Source organism: Hoplias malabaricus, chromosome 7 (assembly GCF_029633855.1).
Source record: "Hoplias malabaricus isolate fHopMal1 chromosome 7, fHopMal1.hap1, whole genome shotgun sequence".
Taxonomy (NCBI): domain Eukaryota; kingdom Metazoa; phylum Chordata; class Actinopteri; order Characiformes; family Erythrinidae; genus Hoplias; species Hoplias malabaricus.
Window position 1 is genome coordinate 24,031,607 of NC_089806.1, and position 20,412 is coordinate 24,052,018.

The following is a 20,412-nucleotide window of genomic DNA, read 5'->3' on the forward strand; positions in this document are numbered from 1 at the left end:
AAACTGGGTGTTGTCTGCACTGGAATGGAAACAGTATTAAGAAAAGGCACTGGTTTTCATAGTTAATGAATGTGAAAAAGATGTTCCTAAATTCTGTGTGGCCGTAAACCTATATGAAGAGCATTTTATTACACACCTGTGTGAACCGACGGTGCTTGCGAGAGACTCGCTGGTTTTTTGGTTTGACAGATAGTTTATGTTTCGCAGCAGTGTTGTCCAAGCATGGGCCTGACTGTGGAACATCATCCAGGTTAATTGATTCAATTGTGCCAGGGGGAGGTGGACGCTTGGTGCGGGGAGATTTTACAGGAGTCTTATGTTGAGTGACATCATGGGTAATAGAGGAGACCTGATTAAAAATAGAAAAAGAGCAAGTATAAGGATGCATAATATACAATCAGTTTTATAGATTAGATGAGATCAAATTATGGAAAACCTAACTTTCCTCTTGAAGAAGTAGAAAAAGAAGTGTCACCTTTACAAATACCCTCAGGGAAATTGTTTATCTGCATTTAACCAATCAATGGTTGTGAACACAAACACACTAGTAAGCAATTCTTCACATGCGCTAGGGGCTGTAAACACACAACAGCAGTAAGCTGCCAAACATCCTCAGTGCCCACTGGGTGCAAGGCGGGATCACATCCTGGAGAGGGCACTAGTCCTTCATAGGGCGACACACTCACACATATGGACACTTTGAGTTGCCAATCCACCCATCAATGTGTGCTTTTGGACCATGGGAGGAAACCGGAGCACCCGGAGGAAACCCATGTGGACACGGGGAGAACACACCAAACTCCTCACAGACAGTCACCCGAAGCGTAACTTGAACCCACAACATCCAGGTCCCTGGAGCTGTGTGACTGCGACACTACCTGCTGCACCACTGTGTAAAAACATTTGTTCTCAAAATAAAAACATTTGTTGTCAAAATTATAAGCCCGTCACTTGGAAAAGAGCTCATTTACTGATCTACCACAATATTAAAACCATTCATAGTAATTTATCTCAAATAGTGGCACCTGTGAACAGGTGGCATGTATTACAAAGCAAATGATAGTGATTTCTTGAAGCTGATGTGTCAGAACAAGGAACAATGGGCAAGTGACTTTGTCAAGGTCTAGTGGGGCCAAGGGCCAAACTGTGATGACTAGATGACTTGGTCAGAGCTAGGACTGTCGCAATAACCGCAATATCTTAATACTGCACTAAGCAGTGGCTAAGCAGCCAACCGCAAGGAATGACAAGAACTGTCACCACTGCAGTGTATACAGGTACTGGTCATAAAATTTGAATATCATGAAAAAGTTGATTTATTTCAGTAATTCCATTCAAAAAGTGAAACTTGTATAATATACTCATTCATTACACACATACTATATTTCAAGTATTTTTTCCTTTAAATTTGATGTTTACAACTGACAACTAATGAAAACTCCAAATTCAGTATCTCAGAAAATTAGAATATTTCTAAAGACCAATACAAAAAAAAGGATTTTTAGAAATGCTGGCCAACTGAAAAGTATGAATATGAAAAGTATGTGTATGTACAGCACTCAATGCTTAGTTGGGGCACCTTTTGCCTGAATTACTGCAGCAGTGCAGCGTGGCATGAAGTCGATCAGTCTGTGGCACTGCTCAGGTGTTATGAGAGCCCAGGTTGCTCTGATAGTGGCCTTCAGTTCTTCTGCATTGTTGGGTCTGGCATATTGCTTCATCCTCTTCACAATACTTCCTCTTCACATAGATTTTCTATGGGGTCAGGAGAGTTTGCTGGCCAATTAAGAACAGGGATACCATGGTAAACCAGATACTTTGTAGTTTTGGCACTGTGTACAGGTCCTGTTGGAAAATGAAATCTGCATCTCAATAAAGTTGGTCAGCAGCAGGAAGCATGAAGTGCTCTAAAACAGCCTGGTAGATGGCTGCTTTGACCTTGGACCTCAGAAAACACAGTGGATCAACACCGGCAGATGAAATGGCACCCCAAACCATCAATGACTGTGGAAACTTTACACTGGACCTCAAGCAAAGTGGATTCTGTGCCTCTCCTGTCTTCCTCCAGACTCTGGGACCTTGATTTCCAAAGGAAATGCAAAGTTTACTTTCATCAGAGACGGTGACTTTGGACCACTAAACAGCATTCCAGTCCTTTTTTGGAAGCGAGACACTTCTGACGCTGTCTCTTGTTCAAGAGTGGCTTGACATAAGGAATGCGACAGCTGAAACCCATGTCTTGCATAAATTTGTGCATGGTGGCTCTTGAAGCATTGACTCCAGCTGCAGTAAACTCTTTGTTAATCTCCCCCACATTTTTGAATAGGTTTTGTTTCACAATCCTCTTCAGGATTATTCCTATTGCTTGTACACTTTTTTCTACCACATCTTTTTCTTCTTTTCGTCTCTCTATTAATGTGCTTGGACACAGAGCTCTGTGAACAGCCAGCGTCTTTAGCAATGACCTTTTGTGACTTGCCCTGCTTGTGTAAGGTGTCAATGGTCATCTTTTGGACAACTGTCAAGTCAGCAGTCTTCCCCATGATTGTGTAGCCTAAAGAACTAGACTGAGAGACCATTTAAAGGCCTTTGCAGGTGTTTTGAGTTAATTAGAGTGATTAGAGTGTGGCACCAGGTGTCTTCAACACTGAACCTTTTCACAATATTCTAATTTTCTGAGATACTGAATTTGGGGTTTTCATTAGTTATCAGTTATAATCATCATATTAAAAGAAATAAACATGGCTGAGTGTCAGTCTTCGTTTTACATAATGGACATATTGGCAGCAAACCTAGTCACAAAACCAAATAAAACTTTGACAGGTTGGGAGCATTTCAGCTTTCAACCAAATGAAAAGTGAGAGTCAAGCAATTTGGACGCAATATGCAAAATCTGTACAAGAAAGGTCCTGTGAAACAGGGAAATCCGAAAATTTAGATCTCATCTAGCTACCTATAATCCAGGCCAACTGCCTCCTCCAGCACAGAGTCATGGAGATGCCTCAAAAGTAACTCATGCTGGTTCTATGTGACAATTGGAAGTGTAGCACGAGAATCAGGATTAATTAAGTCATTGGGGCAATAATATTGCATATCGCAGTTTTGAACCCTGTTAAAACACTGCATGGAAAATTCTTTCACCGCGACAGCCCTAGTCAGAGCATCTTCAAAACAGTCATCTAAAAAACCATATGTTACATAGCTGCAGGCCTGTCAGAGTGCTCATTTTGACTCCTGTCCACTGTCAAAAGCACATACTTTGGTCACTTGAGCAGCAGACCTGGACAGGGGAGCAATGGAAAAAGGTGGCCCAGTGTGAAAAAATCTGATATATATATATCATCAGCTTGACAGTGTTTGTGTCACTTACCTGGGGAAGAAAATGCTGCAGGATACACTATGGGAATAAAGTAAACCAAAGGAGGCTGCTTCATGCTCTGGGCAATGTTTTACTGAGCTGTATTGGGTCCTGACATTTTTGTGTGACTTACTTTGACACATTTCACCTAACTAAACACTGCCACAAACCAAGTACATCTCTTCTAGGCATCATCTTTCAGCAGAATAATGCGCCCTGACACATTCTTTTGTTCAGGACTAGCTTTAGGAACATGACAAGGAGTTCAAGGTTTTTGCTTCACCTCTAAATTTCTCCAAATTGATCTTAATCCAATCAAGCACCTATGGGAAAAACAAGTCCAATCCATGAAGGCCCCCCATATCGCAGCTTACAAGACAAACGACCTGCTAGATTGTCTTTGTAGCAGATATCACAGGACACCTTAAGAGGTCTTGTTGATTCCAAGCCTCAATGGATCAGTGCTGTTTTGGTAGCTATAATAGGCATGCGGTTGTTGTGTAATAACTTATTGGTGTATATTATCCAATATTGTGTGTATAATCTTTGAGAATCAATAACATATGAGAAGAAACAAGAAATGAGGTGGGCAGGAGAACACACTAAAAAAATGTACAGTAGAGGTACATTATTGGTCACTAAAGGTACAAACTTTGTAAACATACCTTTAAAGGTACAACAGTGGTGTTCCCTAAAGGTACATACAATTCTCTTCTCCAGAATGAGAGGTGCATATTTGTAATCTTTCATTATAGAACTGTGTAAGATAAAAGAACATAACCAATGTCTGTTCTTTTAATGTATTTTCTAATTTCACTGAAAACAAAATATACGTATTTGTAGAAGAAATGTAATATTGAAGTTAGGACAACACAGTGTGATATAACCAGGAGCTCTTTACATCATGAACAATTGGTAAAATGACTAATAGCAATGGTTGAAAATAAAGATCTATCAGTCTATCAGTTTAGACCTGGGAGGTAGGAATTTAACTATGTTTTTTCTAACATGACAAAACAGACATTAAGATGAACCATGAAATTTCACAAATATTTAAAGGTTTTGTTCTTACTGTTTCCCGGGCCTTGGCATCCTCTGGTTCAGCCTCTACCTGTGCCTGGACACGGAGTGGACTTCTTGGTACATCATCTTCATCTGAGCTACCTTCATCTCCCTCGCTCTTCCTCATTGATTGGGGCTTCTGACCAAACTTTATATTGTGCGCTATCTGTCTCTGTGGGATTGAAGATATCAGGGAAGAAGTTTAAGTTAAAAGAAATTAGGTAAATGGAGGAAGAGTTTTATTGGTAATGTTTTTCTTGCATTGCTTCTTTTGTTGATATGCTGTACCTATTTATTCTACCTTTCTGAATGGGAGACAATAAATATGCCTGGAATTATCTGGACATGCACTTATTACACATACTCACTTGAAGGTTTCTCACTTTGTCTGAGACGTTCTCCTGAGACATTGTCTGCTCCAAGCACAGCTTCTCAGAATCCTCAGGGATAAAGACGCTCTCGTGTGAAAAAGCGCGAGACCCCAGGGAATTTAACTCTCTGTGTTCACACAGATGACAAATTATGTTGAGGGCAATAGCTGTACATGGTCCTAGATTTCAAATGATTTTTACAAAGCCCATTTCCAGAAAAGTGGGTGACTGTATATTCCAACAAAAACAAGAATCTATGATTTGTTAATTTTATTTTAACAGACAAAAGCACAAAGAAATTATTTCCAATCTATTTCCAATAGATTGTATTTTGTAAATATAAACACATTTAGAATTTGACAACTGCAACACATTTGTATAAAAATTTGGGACAGAGGACATTGGGAACTGAGGATACCAACTGCTAAAATTTTGCTAGTGGAATTTTTGCCTATTCTGTCTTGATACCGGTGGTACAGTGGCACAACAGTTAGTGTTGATGTCACACAGCTCCAGGGTTCTGGGGTTGTGTGTTTGATCCGCACTCCAGGTGACTGTCTGTGAGGAGTTTGATGTGTTGTCATCGTGGGTTTCAAAAACATGTTGACAGGTGGATTGGCTACTCAAAGATGTCCATAAGTGTAAATGTGTGAGTATGTGTCGCCCTGTGAAGAACTGGCGCCCCCTCCAGGGTGTGTTCCCACCCTGTGCCCAGTGATTCCGGGTAGGCTCCAAACCCATGCGACCCTGAACTGGATAAGTAGTTACAGACAATGAATGAATTAATGAATGAATGTCATGATACAAGACTTCAGCTACTCCACAGTCTGTGGTTGCTATTTTTTGATACTCCTCTTCATGATGCCCCATAATAAATAAATCTGGACTGCAGACAGGTCTGTATCAAGTACAGAAAGTGACCTAACGTTTTCTTGCTGAAATAACAATGGACTTCCCAGGAAAAGACATCATATTGGTAGCAGCATATGTCTCTCTAAACACCCAGTGTTTGCTTCCACATCAATGGAAACTTACCACATTTTCAAGTCAACCATGCCGTGGTCACTGGTGCACCCCCACATACCATGAAGGATATTGGCTTTTCACCTAGCGCTGATAACAATCAGAATAGTCCCTTTCGCCAATAGCATGGAAAACACAACATACATTTGTTTATGAAAACAAGCTGAAACACTACTCTGACCAAGTTCTACTGTCTTTTGAATTTTAAGAAATAAGCCTGGGCCCAGAAAATGTGTTAGGAGTTCTGCATAAAATTCACATATGGCTTTCTCCTTGCATAATAAAAGGTTCTAGGCTTACCATACATGGTAACAATAATTTTACAACAGGCAGGTTTATCACTCACCTTTTAACAACACTCGGGAACTGAGGATATCTATTGATAGTATTGTTTTCCCATACTTGCTGGATGCAGGATTTCAACTGCTTTCAGAGCTCTGTTACAGTATTTATATATAGTATATCATATTTCAGTAAAAAAGACAAGGTCCAAATGGCAGCAGAATGTTCCAAAACCTGTATGTATTGTTCAGCATTAACAGTGTTTTCAAATATGTGCAAGACACCAGTGCCACGTGCATTAATGCAACACATGCCATTGATTCATTGGACCACAGAACACTTTTCCTCTTTGCTTCAGTCCATCTTAACTGGGCCTGTGCCCAGAAAAAGTGGCAGGACTCCTGGATCCTCTTCATATTAATTTTTCTTTGCATGATAAAGTTTTCATTTGCATTTTTGGATGCGGGAAAAACTGTGTTGCCCTGACATCTGAAGGCCTGAAAATCAAATCAATCAATACTAGTTTTGGGCCTTGTCCCTTCCATACAGTGATTTGTCCAAATTCTAAGGTGTTTAGATGAAGTAAGCACCAGGTTCTTTGCTATTTTAAGCTGCCAAACATGATATTTTTCACAATTCTTTTCCACTGGTCTTTTGAAGTTGGTCTTTTTAAACCCAATCATGTCACAGACTTATTACCAATGAACCTCCTTTAAAAAAAAAACTTCAATATAGTTGCCCCAACCAAGTTTTTTTTAAATGTGTTGCTGAGGTCAAATTGAACCATATATTTTTCAAATAAATCATGAGCAAGTCACCTCAGATGCTGATTGGTCTCTTCATGGCCTGAAGCCACCCCATTGCACACGTCACCGGTGGAATGGCTTGGTTTAAGTTCAGTTTCCTCAAATGTTTGCTCTGTCTCCCTCCTCTTCTTCTTCCCAAACAAGCGTCGGAATGGCTGGAATTTGCCCTGCCTTCGCCGGTCTACAAGAGAAAACAAAGACATTAACACCTGCTAAATGCAGATAGCCTTGTTATCCTGTGACATGTGATAGTTCTGTGCATGTGTTAATGTGTTTACAAGAACCTATTAGGACACATTCAATGAATGCTTTTATGAACAGATTATCATAAAACCAGCATTTTCATGATTGTTTCATTTAGTTCTATAACTAATGCACTGAGGAAGGATTAGCCCTATATAAGTTTGTAGACAGCTCATTTATTTAGTTATTTCTGCTAGCTTACTGTGAATGCTACTGATGCAGATTGTCTATTACAATCTGAGTAGAGAAGCATTACCAACTGATTGAAATGATGTAGGGCAGCTGTACCTGATCTTAAGATCACAATGCCCCAAGCTCAAGCATACACCAGATGAATATAAAGTCCTTTTAAAATTTTGGGATGAACTGGATTGTTGTTTGTGATCCATATCTAATCACGCAATATTAATACTAGACGCCCCTTATGCTTGTGTGTCAGACTTTAATCAACTCCCCACAATGCAAAGTAGAAAAAACCCCAGTTAAAATACTTCACCTGAAAGGAAATCAGATCAAATCAATACAAATTTTATTTGTATAGTCCTTTTTATAACTGATGTTTTCACAAAGCAGCTTTACAGAAGTAGTAATATTTGTTGAACAGATGTCTACAAATATTTGATCACATAGTCCCTTCATAATTCTGCATCCACCACTTTCTTCCTTTAACTATCTGCTAACACGTTCATTTGACAGAAAACTCTCATCAGTCTTTCATCTAATATTCCAATGAGTGGACAACCGTATGGTCCTTTACACAAACTAATTAGAATCTCAAGACCTGTTTGAGTTGTGACAAATTTGGAATAACTACATTTCCTTAGATAAAACAGAAGATTAAAACAGAAAATTCATCAAATTGCTGAGCATATTTAAAAAAAAAGTGTTTTTTTTTTTTTTAACTATGTTTTAACATAAATATGGTCATTATGTAAACACCTAAAATAACAAGCACGGATGTTTTCTTACTGTGACATTCAGGACTGAGTGTGAGCAGGGGTAAAGGTTAGGTGTGTTGGCTATCTTAAAATAAAAAGAAACCATGTTTCAATGGCAGTCATCTAAGGTTGTGGAACCTTAAAAAAATGCAGGCTGATATGAACGTGAACAGTGCTGCAGGTTTTCTGAGGTCATATCTAACTAGTCTGCTAACAATAATCAATTATTTACCAACATCCATTCTAATTAAATACAAAAAAAATACATTAAAGTACATCATATTCAATTGCTTGATTCACTCCTTGTCTTCAGGAAGCAAGTTGTATAATTTCCGTCCATCATTTTATACTCGTTGTTACATTTTCAGCTGAAATGCCTAATTTTACAGTTCTACAAATGCTACTTTCATTTTTACAGACATCAGACCGATATCTTGACTTCCTTCCCTTAAGTCCCTGGTGATATTTTGATTTGTGATCAATAGTACATTATGATTGCACTTAAAAGTTTTTTAAAATATGGGCACTCCACCAAAAGACCTATCTAAAAGTACTTAAATAAAACAGTACCTACCACCTGTGAAAGAGCAGCCCCTTTCCGTATGTAGTCAACCACTGCTGAATCATTATGTGTGAATGTTTCCATGTTACAATGCTAAATTACAGATAAGAGAAAGACCTTTGACTTGTATTAGGGTATTTCGGTAAGTCTGCACTTGGCTGAGAGTTAATCTCAACAATAAACACCAAGTACAGAGATAAGAATCTAGTTCAAAATACTATTTTAGCAAGTGTGTGTGCACTTGTGTGTGTGTTGTCTCTTCCTCTATGTTAGTAGGCGCTCCCAAGGCATCTACTAGCTGGGTTTACAGGGCCACTCTATACCAGTGGCTGAATAAATGCTGTTAGGGGACCAGAGGAGGATCTGTTACAGGCTAAAAGTGGAAAGCAGTGTACGGTTACACATTAAGTGTGTTACTGCACAAAGCCATGGTGGAAAAATGACAACAGTAGAACCGTTTAGGATCATGTGCCCTTCTTTGCCTGTAATGTACTGTTGATCCTTACAATCGTTTTTATTTTTGGTGTCAGGCAGTGGGCAGTACTGATTATTCCATCAGCCGTATTTCTTCTGTTTTTCTCTCATGAAACCAAAACAAACATAAAGACAATATTTAAAAATTTAAGACTGGGGTATCTTCATAATTTTAATAATTTATGATCTTTATAATTGACCCCAAAAAAGGGCAGTGCACAAAATGTAAAAATGTGTAATGCCCAAAAAGAAAAAAAAGTGATGATTGGCACCGAGTCAGTGATGTAATTGGGTTTAAAAACAGAATCTCTGAGAGGCAGAGTCTTTCAGAAGGAACAATGGGAAGGGGTTCACCACCCTGGATGAATAGTGAAACAATGCAAGAAGAATGTTTATCAACTTAAAATAGTATAGAACCTGGGGACTTCATCATCTAAAGTACATTAAATGTTTCTGAGTATCTGGAGCAATCTCTGTATGCCCAAAACCAGTATGATATTTGGGCCCAAAGGTGGCACTGCATTAAAACCACTGCTTTCTCTGAGTCTCATCTCATTTATGTGCAGAGGTGAAGTGAAAAAGTGTCCTGTGGTCTGACAAATAAAAAATTGAATTTCTTTTTGGAAGTTACAAATGCCACATCCTCTGGGTTAAAGAGGAGAGGGACTATGCAACTGAAACAAAATAAAAAATACTATAAAAATTACCCTAAGTTGTGGAGCAGCTGAAATTCTATAACAAGAATAGGAAACATTTCACATTCAAAACTACAGCATTTGTCCTCCTCATGTTCCAAAATTTTCAGAGTGGTGTTAAAAGGAGAGGTGATGAAACACTGTGATAAAAATGTCCTCATTTATACTTTTTATGAACATGTTGCTGGGATATAATTAAAAATTATAGGCAAATATTTTTCAAAAACAATTAACTTTCTCTGTTTAAACATTTGAAATGTTGTCTTTGTAATATTTTCATTTAAATTTTAAGTTTAACTGATTTTCACATCACAACATTTACATTTTGCAAATTGTGTTCCAACTATATAAGAACTGTAATTCTTGAATGGCTTTAACTTTTATTTGACTTTTATTTCAGTGCATTTTAACTGACAAACCAAATTATACAAATTTAATTTCCCAAAAAGTTCTATATGTAAAATGCAATAAAATAAGGACATTCTAAATATTGCAATAAAAAACAAAACATTTGTTAATATAAATTGCTGCATCATGAAATGCAAACTGCAATTGTATTATGCAAAGAGGAAGCTATTAATAAACTAAATATATTAATTATGCACAAAAATGCAGCTGGTTTCTGTAAGCCTGAAGTCATCTGAGATGGACAAAAAAAAAAGGTAGAATCAGAACAGGACAATAATGCAACACATTCTACAACAGTGTGGCTTTGAAGAAACAGAATATGTTTACTTGACTGTCTGCAGAAAGACCAGATCTGTCAGCTAATATTAATGTATGGAGCATCATGAAAACGAGAATCAGACAACGACAATCGCCAAGCATCTTCAATTCTCAAATTTTAAAAGGTACAACTAAAAGAAAGGTTGATGTGACACAGTGGTAAACCCACCAATTTTTGCAGGCAGAAATGTCAAAATTTTTTTATATATAATAATTCAAATTAAGTTTGTCATGAAAACACTGAATATTTTCTTTGTCTTTTTGTTGGTTAAGACAAAGTGTCCCAACATTGCTGTATATCTGTGTGTCTCTCTCTTTCTGTCTTTGTTGTTGCCTGCTGCTGCCCAGTCTCAATGTCCCACAATGCAGTGCTGTAGGTGTACTCACTCACTGAGGCGTGTAAGTGGACTGGACACCACTCTGCCAGAGGAGCAGCACTCAGCACCACTCAGCTACTCAGTATGTCTTTATCACTCTCTTCAAGTCCACTTTACAACCCTACTCAGACCACTACACTCAATACCACACTACTACCATCTCCACTCTCTCAATATCATACTACTATTCACAGATTACTCAGAACACCCTATTCAAGACCCTACTATGACCATATACAGACCACTCTACAACTATAGACGGTTAACCTCAGCACCAGATTACAGCTATACTCAGACCACTTAGCTCAGGACCACCACATTACAGCTATACTCAGACCATTATCCTCAAGACCAACATAAACATATACTTAAACCACTATTTGCAAGACCACACAACAAATGTACCCAGACTATTTTTCTCAAGACCACCACACTAAAGCAATACTCAGACCATACACCTCAAAACAAAGCTACAAAAATAGAAAAACTAAACTCTTGAGTACTATAACATTACACCTTTATAATCAAACTCACATTACCATAACACCAAAGGTACATTTATACCATTCAGGACTCTTCACACTACAGGGTGGGCCATTTATATGGATAAACCTTAATAAAATGGGAATAGTTGGTGATATTAACTTCCTGTTTGTGGCACATTAGTGTATGGGAAGGGGGAAACTTTTCAAGATGGGTGGTGACCATAGCTGCCATTTTGGATCCAACTTTAATTTTTTCAATGGGAAGAGGGTCATGTGACACACCAAACTTATTGGGAATTTCACAAGAAAAACAACTGTGTGCTTGGTTTTAACATAACTTTATTCTTTCATGAGTTATTTACAAGTTTCTGACCACTTATAAAATGTGTTCAAAGTGCTGCCCATTGTGTTGGATTGTCAATGCAACCCTCTTCTCCCACTCTTCACAAACTGATGCAAGAGAAATGCTAGCACAGGCTTCCAGTATTCGTAGTTTCAGGTGCTGCACATCTCATATTTTCACAGCATAGACAATTGCCTTCAGATGACCCCAAAGATAAAAGACTAAGGGGGTCAGATCGGGAGACCTTGGGGGCCATTCAACTGGCCCACGACGACCAATCCTCTTTCTAGGAAACTGTTCATGTAGGAATGCTCAGACCTGACACCCGTAATGTGGTGGTGCACCATCTTGCTGGAAAAACTCAGGGAACGTGCCAGCTTCAGTGCATAAAGAGGAAAACACATCATCATTAAGCAATTTCGCATATCCAGTGGCCTTGAGGTTTTTACTGATGAAGAATGTCCCCACTATCTTTGTACCCCATATACCACACCATACCATCAAGATGTGCAGCAACTGAAACTACGGATACTGGAAGCATGTGCCAGCATTTCTGCTGCGGTGTTGGTATCAAGTGTGTGAAGAGTGGGAGAAGAGGGTTGCATTGACAATCCAACACAATGGGCAGCACTTTAAACACATTTTATAAGTGGTCAGAAACTTGTAAATAACTCATGAAAGAATAAAGTTAAAACCAAGCACACCATTGTTTTTCTTGTGAAATTCCCAATACATCTGGTGTGACACATGACCCTCTTCCCATTGAAACAAACAAAAGTTGGATCCAAAATGGCCAACTTCAAAATGGCCACAATGGTCACCACCCATCTTGAAAAGTATACTAATATATTATACATATACTAATGTGCCACAAACAAGAAGTTAATATCACCAACCTTTCCCATTTTATTAAGGTGTATCCATATAAATGGCCCACCCTGTATAATAATCATAATAATATGATGTACAATAATCATATAATGACTTTATGGCCCTTACTCAGCATTTATTTTAAACAATTAGAGATATAATTAATATCAGCATATAGAATAATTTCAGTGTGTGTTAAACAAACACATTCCACAGTTCAAATATCTTAACTACTTTAGCTTATTATGTTAAATTTCATATGTTATGTGATACAATAATACACTACGCCAGTGCGAGGTGAATGTCATTATCCAAAGTATTCACTCCACACTTTGCTGTACTGCCTGTCCTGTGCTCAGATCTATAACAATGTGCTGAGTACTACCTGTCCTTTTGAAACCACACCCCTAAAACACATGTTTACCCTGGATATGGCAATGTTAGGCACCAATGCTTTGAGTACTGTTTCCCACCCAGTAACTCTTTTTGGCTTTTGCAGGCAAATTCCCACAGTTTTTGTAAGCCTCTGCCTCCATCACATGCCAGTACAAATTTGGCTGGCTGAAGTCTGCACACACTTCTTCCAAAATTTGGGGACGTGGGAGGCTTTGTGAAACACCTTTTTGAGCCATTAAGTGAGTGCTCATGTATCTCACATACACTTAGCTTGAATCTAATCCAGTTCTGAATTAGTAAATCACCTCTATTACTTCACAGCCTGAGCCGCCTCTCAGTGTACCTGCCAAAATTATGCGTGATTGTTGATGCTAAGAAAATTATTTTTTTTTGGTGATACAAATGTCTTGATCATAGAGATATTTGTTGTAATCCAAACTTCACACTGAATTTGCTCAGAAAACAAAATGCTACTTTATATACTTAATCAATGTGTGATCTTATAAAAACACTGCATCTATGCTATATAAATACAAACATACAGAATGCACAAAATGTGTTGATTTGATTAACAGTGTTTTCTACGAAAGGAGACAAATGAGAGATCTTTGAATTGAGACCCATGGGCATATAAGCAACACAATTTTAAATGTTTAAAATTTTATTTCAGTTTCTCAAACCTGTATTTAAATTATTTTTACAGTAGTGAGCCATTGATGCAATGTGTTTAAAGGCCTGTAGTGTTTGGACCAATATGAAAATGTGGGTCACATTCATCAAAACACCCACAGAAATTCATCTGAAACATATGTGATTGGTCACAATGCTCAAAGCAGACAACAAAAACATTCAGTGATTAACCAGTCACAGATGTTTCGGTGGTTTGAGGCTCATTTACATTTTACAAACTTCAAACTGCTGCAAAGGCCAATATATAGATAACCAGTGGCATATGATGCATCCTAATCAGAAACTGGATTAAAAAGACTCTTGTTCAAATAATGTAAATGAACAAATAAATGTGAATCACATTGTTGTAATGATGATGCATGAGATACACAGCAATACACACTTAGCACTGCAACAGAATACAGTAGAGGCATCTCTCCACACACAAACATAGAGATAGAGATAAGAGTAGAAGTCTGGGCACAGCACACAGATCTAAAATGGGCATTTGTAAGTGTTAATCATGCCTTACAACCCCATCAGCATCACACTTTTCTTAAAGAGACAGCACTCAGATGTGGTGTTTACTGCCTTTAATTGTACGTTTTAGAGGTACAATATGATCTACAGCTGCATCATAAACCCCACCTTGGCATTACTATGTCTAAAGTGTCTCTTTAAGAAGTAGCCTCATAAAAAAAGCTTCTCTCTGCTACTCTGTTTACCTGGGACTTCAGATACTGTTACCTCCACACGTGCGTCATTCCTAGCCTCCTTACCATCCATCGCCATGGTTACAGCAAGCTTTTTTTCCCTGCGGCTTGAGTAGAAAGGGGAAAAAATAAGCACATGGTATTTTCCGGCTGCAGTGAATGTGTATGTGTGTGTGTTTAATTGGAATTTGTGTTTGAAGATATACAGGTGTAAAGAAAAGGGGACTTCAGATGATTAGAGGAAACGTGAGCTCTCTGCCTAGTGTTCCAGAGCACACTCAGGGAGTTCACGGGTGATTCACCTGTGTATTTTCCCTGTCCCTTTCTACTAGGGATGCAATGAGTTTAGAATTTATGTACCAGTATTGAAAAATGACTATTTACTTTCTTTATGCTTTGGATTTTCAATATAGCAGGCATCCCTTTTATGTCTAAGTTTATGTGTCATTTAACTCCTTGCATTCTGCCAATTTTTCTGTCCTTGCAGAGCTGCTTACGAATATAAATTACAAGTGTTGTGCATGAAAGATGTGTAATCACATGCTTAACTGACATATGCTCATGGTTTAGAGACTATCTGACTGTCACTGTAAAAAAAATAATTCAGAGTAATGCTCATTAGTATACATAAAGCATAAAAATTGCTTCACATATAAGTAAATGACAGCATAGTTAACACCATAAAAGACTTTAGCAACACTTGTGAAGTGGCTTTACAAGTGCACAGGGAACTAAGATTAGTAACAAAATAAAAAGCATTAAAGTATACACTTTAAACAGTCTGTAATTCATACTTGCATTCTTACACTTATATCGAGTTGTAATATTTCTATCCCTGTGCATTGTCAACCATCTCTCAATCATAGTATCTCCCTCTCTTTGTCTCTTTCACACCTTGCTGAAGCGAGAGAGCATTCTCAAACATTTATAATCAAGTAATCAAGTCACATGAGATGAGTAGATCAGCAACTAAAGAGCAATTACTGCTTCAGAGAATGAGAAAGGCACACAGTGTTTGTTCACGGGAACAAATTAAAGGCTCTGGTTACATGCATGTTTTTGCGTTAGTGTATTTGTTTGGGTATAATGCCCATCAGACAAACAAAGCCTTCTACTATTATATCCTACTATACCATATTATAAACATGTGTCTGTTGAGCCAGCAGTCTGGGCATAATTAAGATTAATGACTGTAAACACTCAACATTCAAGCACACTCCGTACCTTACGGAAAGTCCCAAGAAATCCATATTTTTCAATGTTTGTCCAAAATGTTCATTTGGGAAATTCTTGTACACTTTTCCAGAAAGAGACCAATGATGTGTCAAACAGAGAAGAAATAAGAAAGCAAAAATAAATAACTAAATAAACAAACACGCACACAGTCCAAAGGTTTTGGTCACATAGGAGTTTCTTTGGTGCTTGAAGCTTATCACTGAAGCTAGGCTTACTGGCTATGCTACATAAAGGACAGCATATACAGGACACACGGTTTACAGTACATTTGGGCAATCTCCATAGAAAAGCATTAATGGTAGGAGGGAAAGTTTTGGAGCAGCTGCAGAGGAATAGTGGAACTGTGTTTTCTGGAGTGATGAACACTGGGCAAGTGAGTTTCTGTTAACAAACATTTGGCCGTATAATGTATCACTGACATCAAACCACTAATGCATACCATGCTTTCCCTTGTTGTAGACAAAATCTAGGCAAATGGGCTGAGCTGTAACCAATCAGACTGTTGCTATGTGTTGTGGTAATTGATTTTGTCATGCCCATAGTCAAGGTACACACTGATGATTAAATGTATGAATGCACATTTACGGGAAGGTAATTATAGTTAAAGTATTGGGAAAATATGGTTGGAAAACCCCCATGGGAGCACAAAACTAGACTACAGCTGTATACACCTTTACACAGGACATATAAATTTGCTTATGTTTTGAAACCCTAGCCAACAGTTGACAAGGAATTTGCTTGCTGTAATGTAAATGCAAAGATAAACAATGCATGGCTACTGCTAACTTCAAATATATATAATTATTCATTCATTCATTCATGGTCTGTAACCACTTCTCCGGTTTGGTGTCGTGGTGGGTCTGGAGCCTACCCGGAATCACTACCCAAGCCTACCCAAGGCGGGAGCACACCATGGAGGGAGCACCAGTCCTTCACAGGGTGACACAAACTCACACATTCACTCAAAATCTCCCACATATGGACCCTTTTCTTGAGTATCCAATGAACCTACCAATGTGTGTTTTTGGACTGTGGGAGGAAACCAAGACACCTGGAGGAACCCCCCCCCCCCGCCCCCCACCGACAGCTGTGTGACAGTGACACTACCTGCTACACCACTGTGCCGCCCCATGCCCACATAAGCTTTTAAAACGTTCAACTGCCCCAAGTCTTTTAACCTTTTGTAGTTACTAATCTTGAAAAGACATACCAGTGTCCCTGCTACTTAGACAGCACAACTTTCTCAATCATGATTCACCCCTCTAACACAGATGACTAGTCTGTCAGTGCACACACTGTAATTGCTGTGACAAATAAACACACCTCATCCCAGGCAGACACCTTATGGCACCACAGCCTTACATAAGCACTGTACTGTCTGAGACATTCAAATGCGTTTTTTCCTTTCAGTGTGTGTGTGTGTGTATGTATGTGTGTGTGTGCGTGATAGTGAATGCCGACAGCATTGTAGACAAAGATCATTCTTAATAGAAAGGCCCACTGTGTTAACAAGTTTACATGTGAAGAAGTATATACACATTTAAATGGGGTCTGTGTGTGTGTATTTGTGTCTGTTTGTGGTTCTGTCTAGGAATGAATATGTGTATTTGTGACTGAGAGACAGAAAGAAAAAAGTAGCCTAAAAGAAAACAAAAAGCCCTCATCCATCCTTTTATATTGAAGTGTCTGTGTGCTAGAAAACTCAGGCCAGCTTTTGTGTGTGTGACTTCTCTGTGGCTCCACTTACATGCTTTTAAAAAATGTCCAACCCTGCCTCTACCAAAATGCAACAACACAGTTTGAGATACTGTTCTGCATCTTATGCATACTAATTAGACTTGTTCTGTGATCTGCATCATGCCCATATTAGGAAATCTAGGTCTTGGCCAGTTTTTTCTATTGGAAATATGCTTTTGAGAATAAGCTGTGTGCAGTGGTTAAAAAACAAAACAATACCAGTTCAAGTTGCCGCAGTGTTTATATTATTGTGTAAAATCAGATGTAAGTTCAATGTGCAGGACTGTTAGCTAGATTGTAGCATGTATGAAACATTATTTGTATTATGAACCAGCCTACTTTGGCATAAAATGACTCTTGAATGGAAAAATATGCACATGATGAAACATAATTAAACATTCTTGCTTACCACAGTGCATAATATCTGCAATTTCTCATGGAAAACATGTATATATACCCAGTGTTCCTAATATAGGAGAGATGCAGATTGCAGAACGGTGCAAATTTAGACAGTTTACATTATACAGATTTAAACTCACTAATCACAGTTTTGGCAAATATTAAATCTAAAGGGTATTTAAGAGCATCAATGTGAATTATAAGGCTGCTTGTGAACTAATGTTAGGGTGTGTTATTTAGTTACTGTCACTGAGTGTGTGTGTGTGTGTGTGTGTGTGTGTAATGTGTGTGTTGTGTGTATGTTGTGTGTGTTGTGTGTGTGTGTTGTGTGTACTGCAGAAGCTGCAGATGGGCTGATGGTTAAAGCACGAGGAGCAGCATGTGCTTTAGAGTAGGAGACATTGCCTCAGTCAGTCAGACAGACACACAAACACACACACACGAACAGAGCTGCAGCTTCATGGCTATTAAGCATGATGTTCACTTTGCTGACGACCTTAGCTTCATGCAGCATGTTAGGACAAGCTACTCTAGGAGAAGAACAATTTCTGGCATTCTGAAAAATTCCTTCAAATCATTTATAATTTCATTATAATTCATTCCTTGTTCCCTTTAACTACATGTGTTATTTTTTAAAATTGTATTTATTTATTTTTAAAATACTTTAATCTGTGTTTGTCAACATGGTTGTGGGTAATAGGGTTGAATATGAGGTTATTTAGTCATTGTTCATTAGAGGACACTAATGACATGTCACTCTCAATATCACAACAAGCCTATTTTAAAATAAATATAAATAAAATAATAAATAAATAAAATAAAATAAAATTAATGTAAAATTAATATGTAATGAATCAACCAACGCTGAAACTATTTGAAAAATATTCCAAATAGAAGACAGGAATATATAAATATGTTGTTAGACATAAAACATTCTTGCTATTATTATATTTAAAATGTAATATGATCATCAAGAAAATGTCAGTGTAATATCATTGTTCATTAATTGACCCATCTTCCATACGGCTATGTCCTTTTCCAGTGGTAAAGAGCAAGTAGACTAAAAAGACTCAATTCATTCATTCATTCATTATCTGTAACCTCTTATCCAATTCAGGGTTGCGCTGGGTCCAGAGCCTACCTGGCTCTGGCGCAAGGCGGGGAATACACCCTGGAGGGGGCGCCAGTCCTTCACAGGGCAAAAGACTCAATTATGAGCTAGGAATATATTGAGCTTATTCTTAGTCTAAATGGAAATACAAACCTTGATCCACTACTGCAAAGATTTTAGTGCATATATTCCAAGACCTCAGCCTTTAGTGCTTAATCTAAGTCTCAGAAATAAGTCCATGTTTAGTAGGACTACAGACATATAGCACTTCCGCTGTAACAGACACAATATGCAAAGCTTGGTATGACAGAAAGCACATTAGCATTGCTCTACATTTCAGCTCTAGCTCAGTCAGACAGCAGCCTTGCAATAATTAAGCCATTTTGTGGTAGTGCAACACATTTAGCTGATATTATGAGCAATACATTGATTGTATCCAACAATCACTCTAATGGAGTGAGTGCTTGTTGAATTTGCCTGATGTTGTCCTGGAGTGACTTATTTGCACAGCTACAACACTGGTGGGATGGAGAACTGCACAGCGCTTAGCAAAGCCAGTCCAAGTGTCTGTGTTTGTGGTGCATAGCAGTGCACCTTTACCTATTTTGGCTGCACAAGAGGAAAGTGCCGCACACCACTGCAGGAAAACCTTAGGGAACATGGGATCAAGCTTGTCTGGCTTTAATACCCGCCTGTTGTTGCTCCTTGCCGCTTAAGAGAAAAATATAACACAACCCATGAATCACGTCTATACTCTATATCACTATGAAATAAAATGTTATAAATGTTATCAGACAGTGCTGTTAACATATATCGGTGGATATGATATAAGTGGTAATGGTAATAGATGTCCATGTCTTCATTTAAAATCAGCTCAGCAGAAACGTCCAAGAACAATAGGCAATGCGGAATGAAAATTATACAGTAGACTTTTCAAATACATACAATAAAATGCTGACTCATGCAGGTTATACTGAAGATTTTCAATGTATCAGGAATGCACTGTGTGGATTCTATGAATAAATGAAACATCCTAAAAATGATTAAGCATTCTATTAGACAAATCCAGTGATTTCTTTTCACAGACATGGACTCTTAAATGGTTGAAGCTTCAGCACCTATGTAATATCCCAATAACAGTTGTGCCAATCAGGAGGTCCCTTTTATTTGCAATTGAGTTCTGTTGAAATCTATTGTGTTCTGTAGCACACTTCATGGTATTCATGTCCTAAAAGTGCAATACAGACTAGACAAAATAACTTTAGTAAATTCTGTGAATTATGACTATGTGTTTAAAGCAAAGAATTTGCCAAAAATTACACAACAAAACCAATTTCCAAAAAAAAAAAAAAAAGTTGTGACAGTGTGAAAAATGTGCATGAATGATATAAATGATAAAAATGATATAAACCTTATATGTAATTGAAAATGGTACAAAGACAACATTGTAAATGTTGAACCTTACATTTTCTTTTTAAATAATTGCATATATTTTGAATTGATACCAGCAAAACATTCTAAAATTATTTGGGACAG

At 37.9% G+C, this 20,412-nt stretch overlaps 1 protein-coding gene across 4 annotated transcripts in view; it reads right to left on the minus strand.

Annotated features, from left to right (window-relative positions):
- The window catches only part of cracd (capping protein inhibiting regulator of actin dynamics), a 38,419-nt gene that overhangs the window by 4,675 nt on the left and 13,332 nt on the right, over positions 1 to 20,412 (minus strand). For 2 of the 4 annotated variants that reach the window (XM_066676714.1, XM_066676712.1), the window contains exons 2-5: positions 6,915 to 7,083; positions 4,789 to 4,918; positions 4,431 to 4,592; positions 137 to 349 (exon numbers count right to left, since the gene is read on the minus strand). In XM_066676714.1, coding sequence (XP_066532811.1) covers positions 137 to 349; positions 4,431 to 4,592; positions 4,789 to 4,830 — 417 coding nt within the window. In that variant the 5' untranslated portion in view covers positions 4,831 to 4,918; positions 6,915 to 7,083. Of the gene's footprint in view, positions 1 to 136; positions 350 to 4,023; positions 4,116 to 4,430; positions 4,593 to 4,788; positions 4,919 to 6,914; positions 7,084 to 19,476; positions 19,562 to 20,412 lie in introns of those variants that run through there. The other 2 variants (XM_066676711.1, XM_066676713.1) reach the window with 2 other exon arrangements.